Below are 20,742 nucleotides of genomic sequence, written 5' to 3'. Positions count from 1 at the left end.
GAAAAATATTTATGCGTTTTCTTTTCTTTCCTGTTTTGTTTTATTTTCTTTTGTATCATTTCTTTAGCTTACTCGATAGTTTATTATTACTTTACTTCTTTGTAATTTTGCTCTTGCCGTTTGTCTGCGGCACAGCGTCCTCGTCGAAGTCCCCATCGCTGTCCTCTTCGTCGTCGGAGTACTCCTCATACATCTGCCCGTCGTCGAACTCGCCAAAGTTCATCTCGGCCTGAAAAAGTACAACGAATGAGAACCAGGAACCGGAAAAGAGAGTATTCACCAGTCAATATTCCATACCTTGCCGCAGACATAGACCGGCCCAGTGCCCTGCACCAGTTTGAAAGTGACTGTTCCATTGGGGAACTCCACATTTGGGTGCAGGCTGCGCGTTTCACCGGCCTTCAGAACTGCTATCGGAATCTTCACAGTCTTTTTCTCACCATCATCGTTCACGTTTGTCTCCGCCTGCAATTGCGAATCAACTATTATCTTGGCCTTACTCATCAACAGCCATGTTAAATGCTATACTGTACCTGTACAACATTAAATTCCCCCGTCTTCGCTTCGTATCCGAGGGAGATCTGTTTTATTATCAATTTGTGTGAGTGGACGACGTACTCCTCTGGAATATCGGGTACATCGAACTGTGCGATTGGGTGTTTCTCGCTGAGTATAACACCTGGAGAATGGAAAATGAACCACAAGCAAAAAAAATGTAACAAATTTTTCTTTTAGCCGGTCGGCCGGCACTAGGCAGCGCCATTCTGTTTCCACGCTGTTTACATTTGGATACGCCAATGCGCACGAAAATGTAGCTACTTACCATAAAAAGATTCGGACTCCATTTGTAGTTCTTGTGTCACACGGTTGTACAGTCAATTATTGAAAGAAATTTTTTGTGCTCTTACACGTGCCCGTAATGATGGCGGTGATAGTGATGTAAAAAAACATCGATGCATCGAGCATCGATGTTTTTCTGCCGATGTTTACGGATGTTTTCCGATGTTTTTGCTGCTACCGATGTTGAGTGATGTATCGATGTTTTGCAAAACATCGATCAATTAATTTCAAATTTGTAAGCAGCAAACACAGCAATGCCTGCCTCATTTGAAAGCAATCCTGCGTGTTTTTGGGACGGTATGAAAAGTACCTATCCTAATTTATACAAAATTGCAATGCAATTTTTGACGTTAATGGCATCTTCTGGGTGTATTTTGAACGGGTGTACTCAGCGGCTGCTAACATATTAAGTCGAAAACGTAATAGACTTTCACCTGAGCGACAAAGCCGCATTTTGGTTTTTGCAAAGCATTGACAAATAGTACTTATTTGAAATATTAGTTATCTCTGATGATATCTACAGTGATATGTAAAAGACTGCTATGAAAGCATAATCATTTCTTTTATGTTAAATATTGTTTCGTTTAGTCCTATGATATGTACAAGACTGCTATGAAAGCTCAAGTTTAATTTTTCCTTTGTTGAATATTCGGTTTTATAATCAAATGGGAAAGTTTTGAAACATAGGTCATACATCGATGCATCGAAGAATAAATCCGATGTATCAATCCAACATCGATGTTTGATTTTGACAACATCGATGGACATCGACATCGATGTTTTCATTCAAATTTACATCACTAGGCGGTGATGATGATATTGAAGCGTTGACTAGGGCTGGCAAACCTTCAGAAACTGACGAGAGCATTTCATCGATGTTCACGTGAACTTAATGAAAATGGAAATATATATTTTAAATACATACAGTTCTAACGTGTTTCGCCTCTGTATAAATTATTAATATGTGAAATACTTTTATCAGCCTTTTAAAACCTTTTTCTTCTGTATGGCATCTTGCCGATGATTTGCTTCCATCCCTGATTTTCATGAAAAATCACGTAGAAATCTCATTTTGGGACGTCGTTGATGTAGATCGAAGTCCTGATTGTTTAAATAAACAAATTTCATTATAATTAATTTCAGGAATCTCCAGACTGTACCCAACAATGATTCGGCTAAAGCATGCCGATAAGTGGAGAAACATCGATAGTGACCAACACTACTACCACCCCCGATGTTATCGGTGGTCTTGCACTTCTATCTACCATTTTGCAAATTTTTTGCTCAACACGTGTTCTACGCTCGATTCTTTTAAATTAATATCAACCAAATAACTGCAATGGCTGAAGAATCATTCTATGGTAAATATAATAGACCTATCCGAGTTCAATTTAATCCTAGTGCAGCTGCAATAGGCGGCTTGAGGTTCGAGTTGTGCATGTGTGAAAGGGCAATGCCTGCTGCAGACGCCGCTTGCCGGTGTTTTTGTTCAAGGTTGCCGCTGACTAATTACTGTGTCTGTGCACATATGTATAGTACAGGGCGTACATACAAACCCACAGTAGATACATACATGTGCTCCCCCTTGTTAAACATAAGCGGGTACTAAGAACCAATGATCTAATTTTCAGGTGTTACTTTGACCGCCGAAAGCAATAGCGTGACGTGGGATGTGGACGAGGACTACGCACGAGGCCAGAAGCTGGTGATCAAACAGATTCTGCTCGGCGCGGAAGCCAAGGATAATGAGTTCAACGTGGTGGAGGTGAGTGTGCATAAATTCTGTGTGTATGCGCGCGCCGCATGCGTCTGTCTGCCGACCCGTCTGCCTTTTGGCTCTGCTTCTTCCCCCTTTTTTTTTGCCGTGTTTTATGCCGGGGCAAGGACCGGTTTCTCTATTCTCATGGACAAGGGCATGGGTTAGGGTAATTTTTGTCTGTACATCTGCACCGAATGCTCCCCCCCCCATCACCATCCACCCGACTAATAAGTAACTGTACGCAGATACAAATGCAAATAAAAACACAGACGCAGACACTGATATGGGACTTTAAAGAGGATTATCACACATTTATTGACTTGTGTATTCAATCATCTATTTGGGATATCTTTACCGTTGAATCGGATTCTTTTTCGAGTGATTCCATTAGTTCTGGGAAGCTCTTTGAGAACTTTAGCATCTGACGCGTCTTGCTGTCCATCCTGCAAAGCACCCCCGCTGCCGGTACGCTCCAGTTCCAGCAAATGAGATTGCAGTCGAGCAGCGCAAGGTCTTCCCGCAGCGAAATAAGGTTCTGCAGAGTCGCAGTAGGTTAGTGGAGTGGTGAGGTGACTGGACTGGATTGGACGGCATTACTTACCAGCGCTACGGTGGTATCAATCGAACCGATCTCGTCTCCCTTGATGACAACCAACGTGATGGCTCCCTGCCGACTCGTCACGTGGGATAAAATGGCAGTCTTGAGATATTCCGCTGCCGAGTAGTCAACGCTTCCCTTTAGATCGGCCAGGCTTAGCTCCACGCCATTGTACTGCCACAGAGAAGGAAGGAAGTGCAAGCTCGTGGCATATTTAGGTTCCGGTTGATCTGGTCATACCTTTTGGGTCTCCAAATGGAATTGCGGCTTCATGCTCTTGTACAAGAGGAAGAGTGCATTGAAAAGGATGCCCACCACCATGCCATACTCTAGTGTCCAGAACACACAGCACAGGACGGTGACCAGGAAGGGCAGCATATCGCGCTCTACAAAAGATTACAAGTAACATTCAAGGCACTCCTAAGGGGTCCGGTCCTACTCACTCTTGGCTCGCCAGATCTCCGCTATGGTCTCGTATTCCACCATAAAGAGCATGGCTGCTATAATGATGGCCGCCAGCGTAGCCTTGGGTATGTAGGCGAACGTGGAGGTGAGAAAGGCGAGGGTCATGAGGACAAGGGCGCCAGTGACGGCGCCACCCAGTGGCGTCTTCACGCCGCTGGCGTTGTTGATGGCTGACCGCGTGAAGGAGCCCGTGATGGGCATCGACAGGAAGAAGCTGCTGAGCACGTTGCTCATGCCCAGAGCAATCATCTCCTGCGAGGCATTCACGATTTTTCCCTTGGCTAAAAGAGCAATCAGTAAAGCTTGAAACGGCGCCCGAAGCAGTACTCACAGAAAGCCTTTGCCACTGCAACGCTCTCCAGTATGGACAGCAGGGGAATGGACACCAGGGCAGAGCCAATGTTCGAGACCATGCCACCGAAGGTAATGGGCTCTCCGGAAGCTGGATCCTGCGTGTGGAATGGCGGCGGCCGGAATGGGGGCAGGCCCGATGTGATGCTGCCGCTCACGAGGAACGGCAGTGACCCGGAGCCGCGGCTCAGCAGGTAGCAGAGAAGGATGCCCACGAACACGGCCACGGCATTGCGTGAGAGCGACAGATACTTCAAGAGACTGCGGTAGCCACAGGGCAAGTCTTTGATTTTCTGCAAGGATAAATCCCGAATTACACCTTGAGTGGGGTGGGGCGGGGTGGGAATCTCTTTCGGATCTTACCCGCATGAGCAGCAACAAAAGCAATGTGCAGCATCCCAGAATGGCATCGTTGCGGCGCGTTTCCTTGATGTGGCCGAAGAAGTGTATCCATGCGTCCAGAAACCCCGTGGAGCTGCTTGATATGCCAAACAGATTGTTGATCTGCCCGCTGGCGATGGTGATGGCGGCGGCCATCGTGAATCCTGTGGTCACCGGCACCGAAATGAAGCGCATGAGCACGCCCAGATTGAGCAGACCCAGCAAAAGGATAATGCAGCCAGACAGGAAGCAGAGAAGGACCGCATTGTCCGGATTGCCGTTCACATAGGGCCGCACCATTAGGGCCATGATCGCCGTGGGTCCCACTGTGATGTCCTTGCAGGTGCCCAGCAATATGTAGACGAAGCCGCCCATGAAAGCCGAGTAGAGGCCGTAGGCGGGAGGCAGATCGGCCACCACCCCATAGGCTATGGCCTGCGGCACAGCCGTGAGGCCCACCGTTAGACCCGCCACAATGTCCATCGGAAGAAAGTTCAGCTGGTACTTCGGCAGCCAATCTGTGACGGGCAGAAAGCGGTGGACGCTCCTCATGCTGCAGCAGCTACGGGCCTTTGTGCCCACGGCCTCGCACACATTCGGCAGGCGCTCCCGATAGAGATCTGGTTCTGGAAGCACATTTGTAGACCAATCAAATAGATACAACATAGGCCTGTGCCTGTCTCTGCGTCTGTGTGGGGTCCGTCGTGGTCTTGATGTCATGGTGTCTGCGTCATTGCTTGATTGGGGGAAAAGTACAGAGATTCCTAATCGCAGTCACACCCATAATCGCCGGGCCTGATCTTCTGCGGCCTGAAGTGCGCTAATGAATTCCTTTGGCCATTTCGCCCCAGTCCGTTGTCTTGTGATTTGTGCTGGGAACAGCTTGATGGACAACTTTATCCAAGAGGAAGCGCGCCTGTCTATCAGCGTTCGAAAGCACCCACTAGATTATTCTGTCGCCGGGAAAAATAGTCTTCCTGTTTCGCTTTTAATTGGGAATTCCTTTCTTTGATATTATGATCCCCTCGCCATGATGGATATGAAAATGTGGGCAAAGGCGTTTATTCTCCTTTGATCTGATAGGCAGGCTAGGCCGAAGCTCTCCCTTGAGGGCGGCTGGCACATGAAGCCTGAAGGACAGAATGGTATTGCATTCTAGAGATGGCAGGCTGGGGATCTACTTTCACTGCTAAATGTGTGCTCTCGACGTAGTACGTACCTTCATTATCGCGCATGCTGACAATCTGGACTCGCAAGGGGGAGTGTGGTGGCTTTGAGTTATATTTTACACGTTTCGCTAGATGATTTTAATTAGCGGCCACTTGTTAGTTTCGGTCAGAGGAGGAGGGCCGCCAGATATTTATTTATTGGCACTCAAGTGAGAGTGCAGTTGATAAATTTCTTGTAAGTGGGGTGTAGGGGCCAAACTGAACCGAACCGTTCCGCACAAGCGTGGGCCAGCGAATGGTCAAGCGCAAAAACTATGGCTGAATGCGGGGCCTAGCCCCAGCAGAGCAGCAGAACAGCAGAGACGAGAGACGGGAGACGGTTATCATGGGACGTAGGGTACGGCACGGTTTTGGGGAAGGCGCTCGACGGCGGGTCGACTGACAATGATTAGAGAAGCGATAAAGCCATCGACCACAGATGTGTAGCTCCATGGTGGCTCCGAAGGTGGGACGGCGCGTATCGTGCCGAGTGCTGTTCGAATAAGAAATTAGAAATGTAGTCTGCAAAGGCAGCAACTGTCTCTGAGCCACTTGAAGCTTGTATCTATCCGTCTATCTATCTGTTCCATCAGCATAATCAAACGATACGATTCCATTCTCTTACGCAGGTCAACACAGTGAAGGACTCTGTGCAAATTCCGATTGCCGTCTTGAAGGCTGGCGAGACGCGCGCCGTCAATCCAGATGTGGAGTTCTACGAGTCCAAGGTCACGTTCAAGCTGATCAAGGGCAGTGGACCCGTGTACATTCACGGCCACAACATCAAGGACGACGTCGAGGTGGTCGACATGGAGGAGGAGGACGAGGAGGATGATGTGGTCGAGGACGAGGAGGACGAGCACCCAAAGAAGCGGGCCAAGATCGAGCAGAACGCCGCAGCCGCTGCCGGCGATAAAAACGCCAAGAACAACAAGAAGAAGTAAACCGGAAAGTAAATCTAAAATCATCGTAAATCCTCAACCATCCATCGATGAAGGTTTAAGCTATTCTTCACGTGTAGATTTAACAAGCAACAAAGAGTTTTAGGCCCTATTTTACAATACTATACGATACGATACGATACATACTGAGAATACAATTTAGTTCCTTTTGAACTTTTGAACGAGAACAGCGCCCTCACCTAAATCTAAACCTAAACAAAAACTTTTAACCACTTATCCTTAACTTTACATTTACATTCAGTTCAAAGACAAAACGTTGTGTGCTCGTCTCGTGTAATCTTAAGCGGAAAGGTCCTTAAACAGCGCCCGGACAGGCACTCCCCAGAAGCATGACTCACTAACCGAACCGAACCGAACACACAGACTTGTACTGTATATACATAAAACGAAACTACAACTAAACTAAACACCTAAAAACTAACACGGAAACCTCCTCCTCCCTCTACTTCATAGATGTGGTATGAAATTAAACTGTCGTCGGTATTTAAATGAAATTTTTCGAGTATTCCTCATATGAATTTGTTTTATTACGCCATCTCAATTTTGGTAGTGCCAGATCTTATTTTATCATCGGGTCGCTGCTATAAAGTGCTATCAAAGTCAGACTGCAAACAATTTCGGGAATGCGTTTACGGATTACGAATTTCTGATTTCGGATTCAGGCCACTTTGAAAATGTTTCTACTCTCATCGAAGATTTGGATAGATTAATTCGGCGATGGCATCACCTTGATGCGCTCGAAGCAGTCCTTCTCAAGGGTCTCGCGGTGCTTGGGGTCGGATATCTGGATCAGTTCGTACATGCGCTGGCGCACATTCTTGCCAAACAGCGACGCAATGCCGTGCTCCGTGACGACGTAGTGCACGTGGGCCCGGGAGGTGACGACGCCGGCGCCTGGCTTCAGCGTGGGCACAATTTTGCTCTCTCCATTCTTGGTGGTCGAGGGCATGGCAATGATGGGAACACCCAGCCCGTCCAGACCCTCGGCGGCTCCGCGGATAAAGTCCACCTGTCCGCCGAAGCCGGAGAAGAAGCGCGTGCCAATGGAGTCGGAGCAGACCTGACCAGTCAGGTCCACCTCAATGCAGCTGTTGATGGCCGTCATGCGGGGCTGCTGCTTCACGATGCTGGTGTTGTTCACGTAGTCGATGCCGTACATTTCTAACAGAAGAGGAGGATGGAAATATGTCTTATGTTCGCAGGAATATGTGTGTAGCTTACCGATGAAGGGATTGTCGTTGACAAAGTCGTACAGGGCCTGATCTCCGATGAGGAAGGAGCCCACAATCCTTCCCTGATGCATCTTCTTCTTGCTGTTGGTGACGCAGCCCTTCTTGACCAGCTCGACCACTCCGTTGGCAAACATCTCGGAGTGGATGCCCAGGTCCTTGTGGTTGTGCAGGGCGGCCAGAACGGCGTCGGGAATGCTGCCAATACCCATCTGCAGGGTGGCTCCATCCTTGACCAGATTCTCGGCAATCAGTTTGCCAATCTTCTGCTCCACGGCAGAGATCTTTCCAGTGCCGTGCTGCGGCAGGTCTTCGTTCACCTCGACGGCAAAGTCAAAGTGCGATTTGTGGATGATGGCATCACCGAAAGTTCGCGGCATCTTGGGGTTTATTTGAGCTGCACAGAACCAGAATATAACTCACAGCACTCGAGAGGGCTTATCACTCTGCGAGCCACTTACCAACAATCATCTTTGAGTTGAGCAGAGCCGCGCGGACGCAGTCGACGCTGGTGCCGAGCGAGCAGTAGCCATGGTTGTCTGGCGGCGACACGTGGATTAGGGACACATCGGGCTTGATGATCTTCTTGTAGAACAGCAGAGGAATTTCATGAAGGAAGATGGGCACGTTGTCGCCACGTCCCTCGGCCACAGCTTTGCGCACGTTGGCGCCCATGAACAAGGAGTTCGAGCGGAAAATGTCCTTGTACTCGGGCTTGCAATACTCTCCCGGACCCTCCGTATGCATGTGACAAACGGTGACGTCCTTCAGCTTGTTGCACTTTCCATGCAGAGACATTGCGTTCAGGAGGGCGACAGGTGTGGCGGCAGCCCCCTGGGCAAACACCGTGTCCCCTGGTAAAAGAAGCGAGCAATCATTAACATTTTAGAAAATATTCTCGAAGTTAATTGAAGCTCAGTCGCGTGACTGACTGATTAAGTGAATAACTGATAACAATCGTATCCGCTCCGAGCAGAATCTGCTCTCTATTCTAGCGATCAAAGCTTTCCTTTGTCGTGGTTCTTGAAAGCTCTCAAGATGTTTGTTCTGTTGGGAGGGGGAGTAGAGAGATTACCGCCTTTGTGTGTTAGTAATAACGGGCCAAAGTTCTATAGTGTATGTCGCGTGACAATATTAAATGCTTGTAAACACATGAGAAGCGCTTCCCAGAAAGTGTATAACTATTGAATGATCTATTTCTGCAGCACTCGGTTCTCTATGACATGACCGATGAGACGGGCAATGGCGTCAACACCAATGTGCAGCACCTCTCTTACGAGCCCCTTTTAACGTCATGACAAATCATCCGATATGTGAAATTCTTATCTGCAGCAGCGGGTCAGCCCCGCCAATTGAAATTATAAGAAAGTTTCCCACATAACCTTGGGACGAGTTTCGGGGAGAGCTGGTTCCAGTGCAGGCAATGATTACTGTACAAGTGCCAAAATTGTATCTGCCAGAAACGTGCCACACGAAAAAGATTTCCAACCAAATTACGTAGTAGATTTTGCGTGGCCCGTGGCCTGCGTTGGTGAATTTGGCTAAAATTAGAGGCAACGGGACCCAATAGTGACGGCAAGCGAGAGAGCTGCTCGACATATGCATACATACATACGCATACACATATCACACATGCATATGTAGATGATGTTGTTGCTCTTGCTGTGTGGTGGGGTGGTGGTGTGGCGCCCCACACATCAATTTTTATCAATTTGCATGGGCCTGCTGATGAGGGAGGCCTTCGAAGTGCTAAGCATTGATTATTGCTCGGTGAATTGTGGGCGGGGGGCGGGGGCTAACGGTCTCAATTGATTGCATGGCAAAAGTCGCCCAATTGCCTAAATTGAAATTAATCAAAGCAATGCTGCGTACGGGTCAGCTGCTTCTGATTATCCTGTTGTTCTGTGACCACAAAGTACGGAATTTATAATTTATAATTTGCCAAATGACACGAGCACCCACACACACACACACGCTAGTTCACCTGCCCACTGATAGTCATTACATAAGAAGCTGTGTTAAATGTTATTAGCTCTTATCAGCACAGCTGCCGACAGCGACGGCGACGATAGCCGGTTATGTGGATTCCGTTCTCTTCGTGTGTGTGTGTGTGTGTGTGAGCGACGTTCGTTCTTGCGGCATAAGCTCAGCTTGCTGCTGCTGTTGTAGCTGTTGTTGCTGTTTCAGGCGAGGGTACAAAGTACAACTTTGGCAAACTAAAAATATAATCTACATACGACGTTCCACTGTAGCCACCGTGTATGTACAGATGTACAGTTAATGACCCCCGCCTGCAGTTCGACGGAAATTCTAGATTTGTATGTTGCGGACCACATTTCTAGTAGTATGTAAGGAGGGTAAATAAGTAACTGATAGCTTAAGCACTCAACAATGACCATAATCACGGTCAATTTGATTCTGTCAAAGCTATTGAACACCCTATATATACATACGTGCACATATGTATGTGTTCATGTAAGTGCCCTCCCTTGGGCCTTGTGCTCAAAGTAGTCCAACTACTACACACACACACCCATGGATTACATTTGCATGCCACTGACACTGCCCTGCACCGCGCCCCATTTTCATTTCCATTATTTTTTCCTAAACAAGCCCACTAGAACGCAAAAACATTATATAACCAAAAACGTTGCCATTCTATATGTACTGAAAACTGAGTTTACGGGTCAGCAGCAAAGGCCAAGGGGCTCTCCTTGGCGCAACTACAAGGGCAATCCTCTCGGCATGCACTCACCCGACTTGATGCAGGAGACAGCCTCCTCGACCGGCACAATTGGCGGGTCACGGGCGATGGGATGCGACAGCTCACGCACATAGGTGAAGTACGTGTTGTGGGTGGATGCAGCGTTTGGCGATGCTACGGCCAGGAATTTGTTGATCTGGCCAACACGGCGCGCCAGTTGCTTGCTCATGATTGCAGCTATAGAGACACTCTCACGCACTCAAACCGAAAGAACGAACAGGCAAGAGCTTATTAAATCACGTTGTGTTCTGAGATGGCGATGGCAGTGTATTAGCGCTAGTCCGTTGAATCGCTGATTGTGCGCTGCCAGTATCAAGACTCTGCGTTGTTGTTGCTCCAGCTGCGCGTTTGCAACTAACGTCGACCGCGAATACCAGGGCCGGAAATTTCCAAGCAAGAAAAGCATGAATTTCTGCAATCGGACGTCCTAGGTCCTCAACCTCCTCGCTGCTCCAGCCACCACGTTCCTTTATTTTGGGTACATTTGTTTAGGATCTACGATTTTTTTGTTTTGTTTGTTTTGGTTTCCAAAATTATACTAAGTTTCAAAGTAGTGTTGTCAAAAAATCCAATAGCGCCATTCAGGGCTGGAAAATACGCCGAACATCGATGGTTTCGCCAGTCCATCGATGGTATCGCCCGGCAAATTTAAACTTAAAACTGCAAATATTCAACAATGTATTTCGTATCTTCAGATGGACGGGCCGATTATCCGGGGAAAGATACCATATACAATTCGTACCCTCTATTGGCCGCTGGCTTTCATTAACTTAAAATACAACAGCTCGAAGTGATTTAAACGAAACGAATGTTTTAAAACACAGATGCCTAATGTTTCTAGTTTGAGCAACGAATTGTTTGTGTATGTAAAAATAATAAAGAAATATATTGAATTAAATAATGGTTCCAGTCGTTTACCACATTTATATACCAAAGACGTACATACATGCATGTGGCTGGTTGTGGGTTTGCAGTCGGTAGCAACAGCTAAAATTGGCGCATATTTGCCACCCACATATCTGCCTGCCACCGCTGTGATCTTCTCCGGCACGTAGGCAGAGGCATTCCACGGCATCTTGTGGATATTGTGTGTTTGCACATGCAAAGAAGTACAGAAAGGCTCCAACCTGTCAGCAGACGGGCTCGTCAATCCTGTGCATATGCGCTATACATTTCCTCACTCATGTGCAACCGAGCTGTAGGGTGAAAGTGAATGAGTGTGTGTGGATTTGTTCAGCGTTCACTTGGCTTTTACGTTCAACGTTCGATACCGTATCACTGGTCGTAGCTGTCATCTACACAAATTTGGAAAAAACGGCAACCCTACCAGAGGCGTCTGAAAAAAAGCGCTAATCTACAATTGAAGAAAATAAAATCTGCAAATCAGCAATAAACTTTTGGAATATTCGGCAACCGTCACACCTTAACATGAGCGATTCGTATGAAGCACCAGTGCGCAAGAAGCGCTCATTTCTCATGGCTCGAGATCCCAGCGTTGACCGGCGCTGTCGACCAAGACCGGAGAAAAAGTTGCGTCTGTTCGATGATATACATGAAGCCATGGAGAGCACAGACGGCTCAGACTCTGAGTCAGAGTGCGCATCCAATGGTGGAGACTATGCAACTAGTGTCCCGAGTGCTGAAGATATCAGTGTCGGGGATACTGGGCCACAGGTCTTTTTGCGTCTGCGTCCCGTGGGTGTCGCCTCCAAAGCATACTCGGTATCAGACGATGGAAAAGTGCTGGTTACCAGCGTGAAGAGTGAAAACACCAGCACCAATGTCAACAAAATGGAAAAGCACTTTGGATTCACATCTATATTCGATGGCTCCGTTGGGCAGCGGGATGTCTACGACATCTGTGTTGGTCCCAGGATTCTGGAAGAAGAATGCGTTACCATAATGACGTATGGCACTTCAGGCTCGGGAAAAACGTACACATTGCTTGGCGATGATGTGCTTGCTGGTGTTATACCCCGCGGCCTAGAGCACATATTCACCATCTACATGGAAAACTTATACCACTCACCCAAACTAAAACTGGTCAACGGCTGCATTGAGTTCCTTCAGGACGAGACCACGTTGCGGGAAATGCAAATAAGCAAGAAACTGCTTAGCTTGTGCCCGGATATTGGCGGGCATCACGAGCGACTGAAGGAGGCGGTTCAGGGGGATCACACCTTCGAGACAAAGGCCGACCCGAACGTCTCGGTAATGATTTGGGTATCATTTGTGGAGATCTACAATGAACTGGTATATGACCTATTGACCATACCGCCGCGTAAAGAAAATCTTGGTGCTGTTCCGCGAAAGCCCATGAAGATCTCCTGCAATAAAGGTCAAGTATATATCAAGGGCCTGACGACTGTGTTCGTAAGAAGCAGCGAGGAAGCCTTGCAGCTGCTGCGGCTGGGACAGCAGCGTTCCACCTACGCTTCGACCTCGGTGAACGCGAACTCTAGCAGATCCCACTGTGTCTTCATCGTGGATGTGTTGAAGTACAACTGCTCGGGAATGACCACTCAATGTTCGTACAAGTTTTGCGACCTCGCGGGCTCGGAGCGTGTAAACAACACGGGCACCATCGGGTTACGCCTCAAGGAGGCGAAAAACATCAACACCTCCCTAATGACTTTGGGGCGGTGTCTGGACGCGGCCAGTACTTCACGGAAAAAGGCAAACAATGACGTCATACCATTTCGCGATTCAAAGCTTACCATGCTGTTGCAAGCAGCCCTGCTCGGAAAGGAACGCTTGGCCATGATAGTGACTGTCACACCGCTGGAGAAGTTCTATGAGGAAAACCTGAACGTGCTCAACTTCGCCTCCATAGCGAAGAATATCATTTTTAAAGAGCCTTTGATAAAGCAGCATTGTACACGATATTCTGGTTTCTTTGACAACTCTAAAAAGAATACCCAGTACGAATACATCAAAGAGATTGAGGAGATTAATATCAGCCTGCGGCAAGAGATCGATCGATTGAAGTTGGACCATGTACTGAAGATGCAGCTGCTGGAGGAGAGGCTGCGAAAGGAAATTTCGGAGACCTACCAAGAATTGTTGCGGGAAAACAAAAAGCAGTGGGAGAAGCAGGCCGAGAAGCAACGTCTGATGGCAGAGCGGGAGTTCGAGTTTAAGCTGGCAGCACAAAAGCGGCTGTACGAAGAGCAAATCGAGGATCTCAAGGATGAAATCGAGGAACTCAAACCTCCCTCAAGCGAATCCGACAGTATTGACGAAAAGGAGGATGAGCCCAATGCGTCCATAGAAATACTCGATGATGAATAGTACATGTTATATTTGCCATCTTGTATTTTTAAGGGTTTGTTATAGTCGAAATAAAATCACTTATTCGCTAAGATTACTCGTTCAAATGATCAAAAATTCCTAGTACATAAAAGCGCATTCGACTAACAATTAGAAAATAACAGCTTACATTAGTTAAATACATTATGTATGTATGTACGTATGTGTATTAAAAAGACCTTATGTAATTTATACAACAAAAGATTTCTATTTACAGGCTTAAAACGTTATACAATAAGTTATCAAAGAGCTAGTTATATTGCTCTAATGCGCTGGGGTTCTAGGCGCATGTGCTATGACTAGTTTATGCGATTTACTGCTTGCTCTCCTGTCTCTACCTCTAAACTCGACCATTTACGAAACGGAGGATTCGGCACATTTTGGGACTACGATAGACGATTCGATTGAGTACTATTCGAGTGAGTTGTATAAGTATTAATATGAGTCGTAAGCGTTGCTTGGGACCTTTCCGCCATTACTGTGGACGGAGCCCAAACAATACAAAGTAATTTATACCAAACCGAAGAGCAAACAGCACAGAAAGGATTCGAATATGGGGGGTTTCGAGTTGTTTTGGTTGGCATATGGCCGGTGACTAGAGGAGGATTACTTATACTAGAAATTTGTGCCGCGCCCGTGGAGGTTCTTTGGAGGCGCAACTGATGCACAACTTGTCTTGGCTTCGATTACTTGCGGTTAGGTTATTTCACTGATACACAGTGCATAATCTGGTTGAGTGTTACCATATTTAAGGCTACTTCCTAATAGCTCTAACTAGATATTATACTCGTATTCAATGCTGGAGCTTAGTCCTTTGGCGTCCTCCTCACCGCGTTGGCAGCGTCATGTTCAGACACAGTTCATGGTCTCGCAGGTCGCCCCATCCGCCGTTGCCCTTGCGCAGCTTGGTCTTCTTACTCAGACTGGGCACCGTCAGGGTGAGCGAGCGGGGAAAGAGCTGATGCGAGTTGCGAGCTATCTTCAGAACGTGCTGAACCTTCGAGATGACTTGGTTGGACTCGCAGTTCTTATTCTTGTGATGAACGCCACTACAAAAGAGAAATTGCTTAGATTAAAAATGGAAGCACAGGGCTCTCTCTTGCTCACCATTCGCCAATGTGAAAGACTCGCGGGCCCTTGATTATCATGGCATGCAGCTTGCGCTGCAGGCACTGCTGGGAGACGTGCTGCAGCGACCAGTCCCAGTTGTAGTCGTCGTAGGTGCAGAAGTGACGGGCGCACCTCCTTATGTTCGTCCAGGTGGTGCGGTTGAAGGCGAAGCCCATGTTGTGCTTGCTGCTCACCCACGGCATGACCTCGACCTGTCGACGGGAGAGACGGGAAGAAGGGGGATTCGGGTTAAGTACGCAAATATCGACAATCGTTTAAAACGAACAAATTGAAACAGATTTGAAAGGAGTGGATAGGGGCGGAGGCAGAGGGGGTTGGGCATGCAAATTTCATTCGTTCAAACAGGACTAACTCTTACTACGATTTGTGGGTTGCCAAATGAAGTCAATTTAGTGTTTAGTAAGTCGCAAATTGGGACAAGTTAGGCCCAAGTGGTATCAAACACTCACTGCCTTCGTTTCCGTTTGTGAAGCAGTGATTAGGATTAGGCAGTGATTCGGAACGATGGATAACGTAACGATGGGGATACACGCCATACCAAATACCTTGCGATAGTCATTGATGATGCTCTGGCTATCAATCTTCACGAGCCGCACGCGTGCGTGCATCTGGAGGGCAGAGCAGGTACGGGCAGATACGGGCAGATACGGGCGGGGCAGAGATGTGGCATGCCATCGCGGGACACATAGACAAGTTAATTAACACAACGCAACAGTATAGCAATGCATAGCAGTACACAAAAATTGAACAGGAAGCAAAGAACGGAAAGGTACAAACGGTATAAACGGTACATGCAAAAGTGCCAAAGCGCGGGGATGAAGGAGGATGGGTAGCAATCTACACGGCCAATAAAGTATTCGTGTGTCGCCTCCGGGATGTCTTTGCAGCACCTTGAAGGGTCTTGAAGGGCGGCCTCTCAATGTCCTACAAACGCATCCCAGTGCAAACAGTCAGTGCTCAAATTGTGCTCAAACTAGGGACAGGACGATACGATGGATACGCAGGTGCAGTTTTAACTAGAAGGAACTTGGAGGCCAGCCTGGAGCATGTGCTAGCGGTGGTGTGGTGGCTACCTTCTGATAGACGGAATACAATGACGGCAGGACATGATAGTTCCATGTTTGTGCACCATTTTTGTTGTTGTTGTTATTGTTATTGTTATTGCTATTTGGCTCGTTGTTGGTGTCGGAGGATGTGGCGGCTGAGGAGGCGGTGACAGTGTTGATGTGGTTGCTTCGCATGTTATTTGATTTATTATTCTTATTGTTCTTATTGTGATCTTTCTTGTTGCTATTATTGCTGTTGATGCTGTTGGTGGTGTCGCCCACATAGACTTTGGCGTTGTTGTTTCTGAATGATGTCGTTGATGATTGCGCAGATGATGTGGAAGAAGAGGAGGACGACACGGCTAATTGCATTGAGTTTCTATTGTTGTTGTTATTATTATTGTTGTTGTTATTATTATTATTCCTATTGTATCCTAATAGACTGTTTGTCGAGATCAGCGAAGAAGCATAGGATTTCTTGTTAGTCTGCGTGCCAGAATTCGGAATAGAACAGAGATATATAGTATATATATGATATTTAAAATACAATAATAATAATACATGATATATGTATGTTTGTATGTAAGTAAACAAAAGTATAAACACACAGTCATGTGTGTATGCATGTAGGCGAGGGTACTGAGGGTGTGAGTGTTGGTGGATCGTGAATTTACCCTCTACAACCCGTGCCTTTTATCGGCCACTAGCTAGTCACTCAACTAGCTACCAGGTAAGCGACTAAAATGCACTAGTTCTGCACCTAGCTAATCGAACGATAATCGTTGGGGAACTAGTGCTCCTTGCTAGGACGTGTGCGTGTGATGTGTTCAATTCAAATTCAACCAGTGACGGTCTGGTACTAGAGGGTATATTCCATGGAATAGCCAACCCATTCGGCATGAATCGGCCTCATGTTTCCATCCACTCCAATTTGCATTATGATTGTCGATACGTTCGATGTGTGGGCGCGTGTGAGTATGTGCGTGTGTGTCTGGTAGCAACAGAAGCGTTAAGTTGTTCTTGAAACATAAATATACAAGTACTTAAAATAGGGTAAGGCTCGAAGCGCTCTATCTCATTGGCTTTCTCATTCGGCCGCTCGATGCGCCACTCAAAAGATTTCTTAAGGCAAGCTCTAGCGTAAGGAAGGGAAGGGACGCGTTGCCCCTCCAGTTCTCACCTTGCTGTGGTAGGTGTAATAGTTGAATGTCTTCAGATAGGTGCCCAGGGACAGCACGTTGCACTGGGGGCACAAGTCTTTGGTGCGCTTCTGCATCATGGCCAGCAGATAGAGAAAGTCCTCCGCCACATAGTGGTCCTCCTCGAGGAACAGGACCAAACCTAATGCCGGAAAAAGGATCTGAAGTGGGATTGCCCTCAAAGTGATCCTTGCTACAGCATACCTGTGTGAAAGCGGGTCACCTCCAGCTCGTTGAACACTCGGTTCGCCTTCCAGATCCAGTGGTGCTTCGTCTGCGTGAACTTCGCCTCCCGATAGTGCCCATAGAGATCCGGATACAGAGCGTTGTTGCAGTTTCTGATTATGGCCCTATTTGATCGGATAAGTTATTCCACGCCGCTTCGGTTCTACTGGAAATACTCACTGATCCTTCTTGATATTCCTGGGGCAGTCGTTGGGATCCACGCCTGGATACTCGTGGGGATGGGTCTGAATGGAGTAGGGATAGAAGATCTGAAGCACCTTGCAGAAGTCTATCTGCTGCACCAGATCGTTGATGTCTTCGTCGTAGTAGTCGTGCGAGAACACCAGCAGCACCTTGGTAATGTCCTGCGCCTGCGCCAGGCTGACAATCAGATGCCGCAAGTACGTAATCCTCGTGTGCACCTGTAAGAATTCCACCACGTTGATGAGGACATTCTTTAGCTGTGAGTGGGTCGTGCACTCACCTGGACTACAATTATCACAGAGTCGTTTTGCAGAGGACCGAATGTGTCCTCGTTAAGCACCAGCTGCATGTCGTTGTATCTCACGATTTGACGCTTTATTTCCGATATGTTCGGCGGATGGTAGACGTCAAAGCTGATTGTGGTTGCAGTGGCCGCTCCGGAGCTGCTCGTGTTTAGGAGCAGAGCTAAAAAGGGAGTGGATCAGTGGATGGTAATTAGATATACTTCACATGCTCTACTCACGGGCCCCGCCCATCGCTCCGGTTACCGCGGCGGTGCTGTGATTGCGCGAGTGCGGCGTCAAGTACTTGTGCAGTGTGGCGGGTACCATGGCCAGGATGGCATCATCCGAGTCATTGGTGACCGCATCTCCCAGCACAGTGTCCCTGGACTCCACTGTCGAAAGGAAAGGACAACACAGGACATTAGTTTGTCGAATGAAGAGCGTATTGCAGGTCTTACGATAGTTAAAGTTGTGGTACTGCAGCAGGCCAAAGATGCAGAGCGCCAGTAGAAATATACTCCGCATATAGAAGTTGTTGCGCTTCCGTCCCATCGATCCGGTGTTGGGCAGTGGTATCAGAATGCGACCTTTTTTTTTGGTATATCAAACTAAGTAATGAATAGCTTGCTTCGATTCGAACGGGGCTCTGTGCGATTACCTCTCATTTTGGACCTGGTATCTCTGGCTTTCTCGCGTTCTCTCACTCTCACTCTCAATCAGTGTCTGTGGCTGGCTCTGGCTCTGGGGCTGAATAGCTCACTAAAGCGAAGAATGCTCACTGGGTGCGCACTTTCATCTCGAGATCGCCATCTGGAAAGAAGGATGTAATAACAATCAATTGCATTGCTGCTGGGCTGGGCTGGACTGGGCCACTTTCGATAATCATTTCCTTTGTGGGGCTACACCACTCTCTCTACACTCTCTGCACTCTTGAGATTCTGGATTCCAAGTGCCCAATTAATGGGACCCTGGGCCCTAATCCGATCCAAACAATCCACACAATGGCAAACGGAATGGGAATGCTAATCAGAAAAGTAACGACTACCCCACATTCAATTACGGCCAGCCTGGCCTCCGCTTCTCCACGATCTCGGATCCATATTTTGATCGTACGTCGTCGTCGTCGTCGTACGTCGTACGTCGTACGTCGCTTGGGCACTCACTTGAGTTTAAATAGCAATGGAGGAGACTCACGTAGCCCCATCACGCCGCCCCATGGAGAGCAGAGCCTGTAAAGTGGGCGGTTTACGGCCTCGAGGCAATTGGCGTAAAAATAGATTTAGCTGGCCCAGCGAACTGTTTCATTTGCGGAACATTCCGCGTACAGAAAGCCCCTGAGAATCATTATTTTTCGCGTATGCCTAGTTCCCCCCGAACCAATTCCTTCAGTGAATTCCCTAGAATCGGGATGGTCTGGTCGGTGGCCAGTTGTGGGCGGTTTGAAGTAGAATAGAAAGGTCTCACACTGGTCGCTTGTGTATTTTGATCTATTTTTACATACAATCGAACGACTGTGAATTACAGCCGTGTATTAAGAATATCAATAGACTTATATTATTCCACTCTGCGTCAGACAAACGAACGTAAACTATCCCAATTAAATGGTAAACAAAATCAATGACTGTTCCCCCTCTATAATCACATCTCTCCCGTACCCCGGGCCAACATTAACTACCGTTAATTGGGGCGTCCGACAGACGACCCACAACGAGAATTTGACTTTGAATCAAAGTTCAGGCAGCAGTCGAAGGTGAAGGGGAAATGCTGCCTTCTTCAAGTGCATGGGGTGGCGGGGCCCCCTCCCATTGCTCCACACACAGAAAAAAACACACTGCGGAGGGGGAGGGCCGGGCCGGGGTGCCGAACAGGTATTTTCGGTTTAGTTGTTACGAAATTTGATGGCAAAACCAGGCCAAAACCAAAACAAACCCGAAACTGGCAGACAAATGCGCCATTTACTTTGCATTTTTGTATACTACACACTCGTATTTGTTGTTGCTGTTGCTGCTTTTGTTGCTGCGGTGCGGTGCTAATAAATAAATACCTGAACACTCACCTTTGGTTAGATATCCGCGTCCGCGGACGGAGCACGGGACTCCATTTAGCGTCATTGCTGTAGTATTGTTATGGTCGCGACTCGCGACTTTACTACGGGCAATCCAATCGATTTTTCAGACGCCCCCAAGTCAAAATGCAGCGTAACGATTTTGCTTGCTCTCGAGTCCGTGTCGCTGGGCTGCCGCAACGACAATTTCAACCACAATTTCTGCTTTAGGCATTTCGGTTGGGCAGAAGGTTCTTTCAGATTCGGGGCACTTCTTTTGTTAAATCATCGCTGATTATCTAGCTCTGATGGCTCTTGTTATCATTGAGATTCGTTTTCTTCATGCACTTACGGTACACATACATACTCGCAGCTGCTACTGCGGCTGCTGCGGCTACACACACGCACAGCACACAGATAGGCATCTTTTCACATTGTTTGCATTTGTATTGTACGCTTTGGCTGATTATTTAAGCGTTTTTTATGTTAATTCGTGTATTTGAGTTTTCACTTTCGTTAGCCAGAAACACGCACCGCACCGAATTTCAGGCCAACATCAATGAGCGGAAATTATACATTTTGTATATATGTATTGATTTTGTATGATTTTTATATTTTAATGGTCGATTCGATGCAGAGAAGCTCGCGGAGCGAGCAGCTAAATTTATTTCAATTCAAGTTCTCTTTGTTAAATTCAACACCCAACATTGTGACTAAACGTTTACAGCTAGTTAGTTACACTA

The 20,742-nt window shown here is 47.3% G+C and overlaps 6 protein-coding genes across 9 annotated transcripts; 2 read left to right on the top strand and 4 right to left on the bottom strand.

The window, feature by feature from the left end:
• Positions 1–16: 16 nt before the first annotated feature.
• Positions 17–941, bottom strand: LOC108155309 (nucleoplasmin-like protein). The gene is made up of 4 exons (XM_017286027.2): positions 824–941; positions 534–679; positions 298–465; positions 17–229 (listed from the first exon to the last, which is right to left on the bottom strand). Exons 1-4 carry the CDS (start codon positions 843–845, stop codon positions 92–94), a joined length of 474 nt encoding a protein of 157 aa, XP_017141516.1. The 5' UTR covers positions 846–941; the 3' UTR covers positions 17–91.
• Positions 942–2,089: 1,148 nt separating this feature from the next.
• Positions 2,090–7,058, top strand: LOC108155396 (nucleoplasmin-like protein). The gene is made up of 3 exons (XM_017286182.2): positions 2,090–2,201; positions 2,472–2,605; positions 6,232–7,058. Exons 1-3 carry the CDS (start codon positions 2,180–2,182, stop codon positions 6,544–6,546), a joined length of 471 nt encoding a protein of 156 aa, XP_017141671.1. The 5' UTR covers positions 2,090–2,179; the 3' UTR covers positions 6,547–7,058.
• Positions 2,890–6,235, bottom strand: LOC108155393 (sodium-independent sulfate anion transporter). 2 transcript variants are annotated; one of them, XM_017286178.2, is made up of 7 exons: positions 5,614–6,235; positions 4,377–5,020; positions 3,994–4,306; positions 3,641–3,943; positions 3,438–3,583; positions 3,201–3,371; positions 2,890–3,134 (listed from the first exon to the last, which is right to left on the bottom strand). In XM_017286178.2, the coding sequence occupies exons 1-7, from the start codon at positions 5,627–5,629 to the stop codon at positions 2,928–2,930; spliced, it is 1,800 nt and encodes a 599-aa protein (XP_017141667.1). In that variant the 5' UTR covers positions 5,630–6,235; the 3' UTR covers positions 2,890–2,927. The 2 variants fall into 2 exon arrangements, with proteins under 2 accessions (XP_017141667.1, XP_017141666.1); XM_017286177.2 differs by having other exon boundaries at positions 4,377–6,235.
• Positions 7,059–7,069: 11 nt separating the features above from the next.
• On the bottom strand, positions 7,070–11,068 carry LOC108155395 (4-hydroxybutyrate coenzyme A transferase). Its single transcript, XM_017286180.2, has 4 exons — positions 10,549–11,068; positions 8,255–8,647; positions 7,786–8,190; positions 7,070–7,725 (listed from the first exon to the last, which is right to left on the bottom strand). Exons 1-4 carry the CDS (start codon positions 10,724–10,726, stop codon positions 7,271–7,273), a joined length of 1,431 nt encoding a protein of 476 aa, XP_017141669.1. The 5' UTR covers positions 10,727–11,068; the 3' UTR covers positions 7,070–7,270.
• Positions 11,069–11,846: 778 nt separating this feature from the next.
• Positions 11,847–14,058, top strand: LOC117187404 (kinesin-like protein subito). Its single transcript, XM_033390006.1, has one exon. It carries the CDS (start codon positions 11,986–11,988, stop codon positions 13,846–13,848), a length of 1,863 nt encoding a protein of 620 aa, XP_033245897.1. The 5' UTR covers positions 11,847–11,985; the 3' UTR covers positions 13,849–14,058.
• On the bottom strand, positions 13,842–20,726 carry LOC108155391 (alpha-1,6-mannosyl-glycoprotein 2-beta-N-acetylglucosaminyltransferase). Of its 3 annotated transcripts, none has more exons than XM_017286173.2 (11): positions 20,012–20,726; positions 18,614–18,765; positions 18,414–18,563; positions 18,195–18,347; positions 17,952–18,136; positions 17,648–17,889; positions 17,447–17,592; positions 17,224–17,384; positions 16,071–16,529; positions 14,974–15,188; positions 13,842–14,915 (listed from the first exon to the last, which is right to left on the bottom strand). In XM_017286173.2, the coding sequence occupies exons 3-11, from the start codon at positions 18,505–18,507 to the stop codon at positions 14,693–14,695; spliced, it is 1,878 nt and encodes a 625-aa protein (XP_017141662.1). In that variant the 5' UTR covers positions 18,508–18,563; positions 18,614–18,765; positions 20,012–20,726; the 3' UTR covers positions 13,842–14,692. The 3 variants fall into 3 exon arrangements, with proteins under 3 accessions (XP_017141662.1, XP_017141661.1, XP_017141663.1); XM_017286172.2 differs by having other exon boundaries at positions 18,414–18,542; XM_017286174.2 differs by lacking the exon at positions 16,071–16,529 and having other exon boundaries at positions 18,414–18,542; positions 20,012–20,723.
• Between the last annotated feature and the right edge of the window lie 16 nt (positions 20,727–20,742).

Source organism: Drosophila miranda, chromosome 2 (assembly GCF_003369915.1).
Source record: "Drosophila miranda strain MSH22 chromosome 2, D.miranda_PacBio2.1, whole genome shotgun sequence".
NCBI classification, from domain to species: Eukaryota; Metazoa; Arthropoda; class Insecta; order Diptera; family Drosophilidae; genus Drosophila; species Drosophila miranda.
The sequence above is the reverse complement of the archived record's forward strand: the minus strand, read 5'-3'. Positions and strand labels throughout refer to the sequence as shown.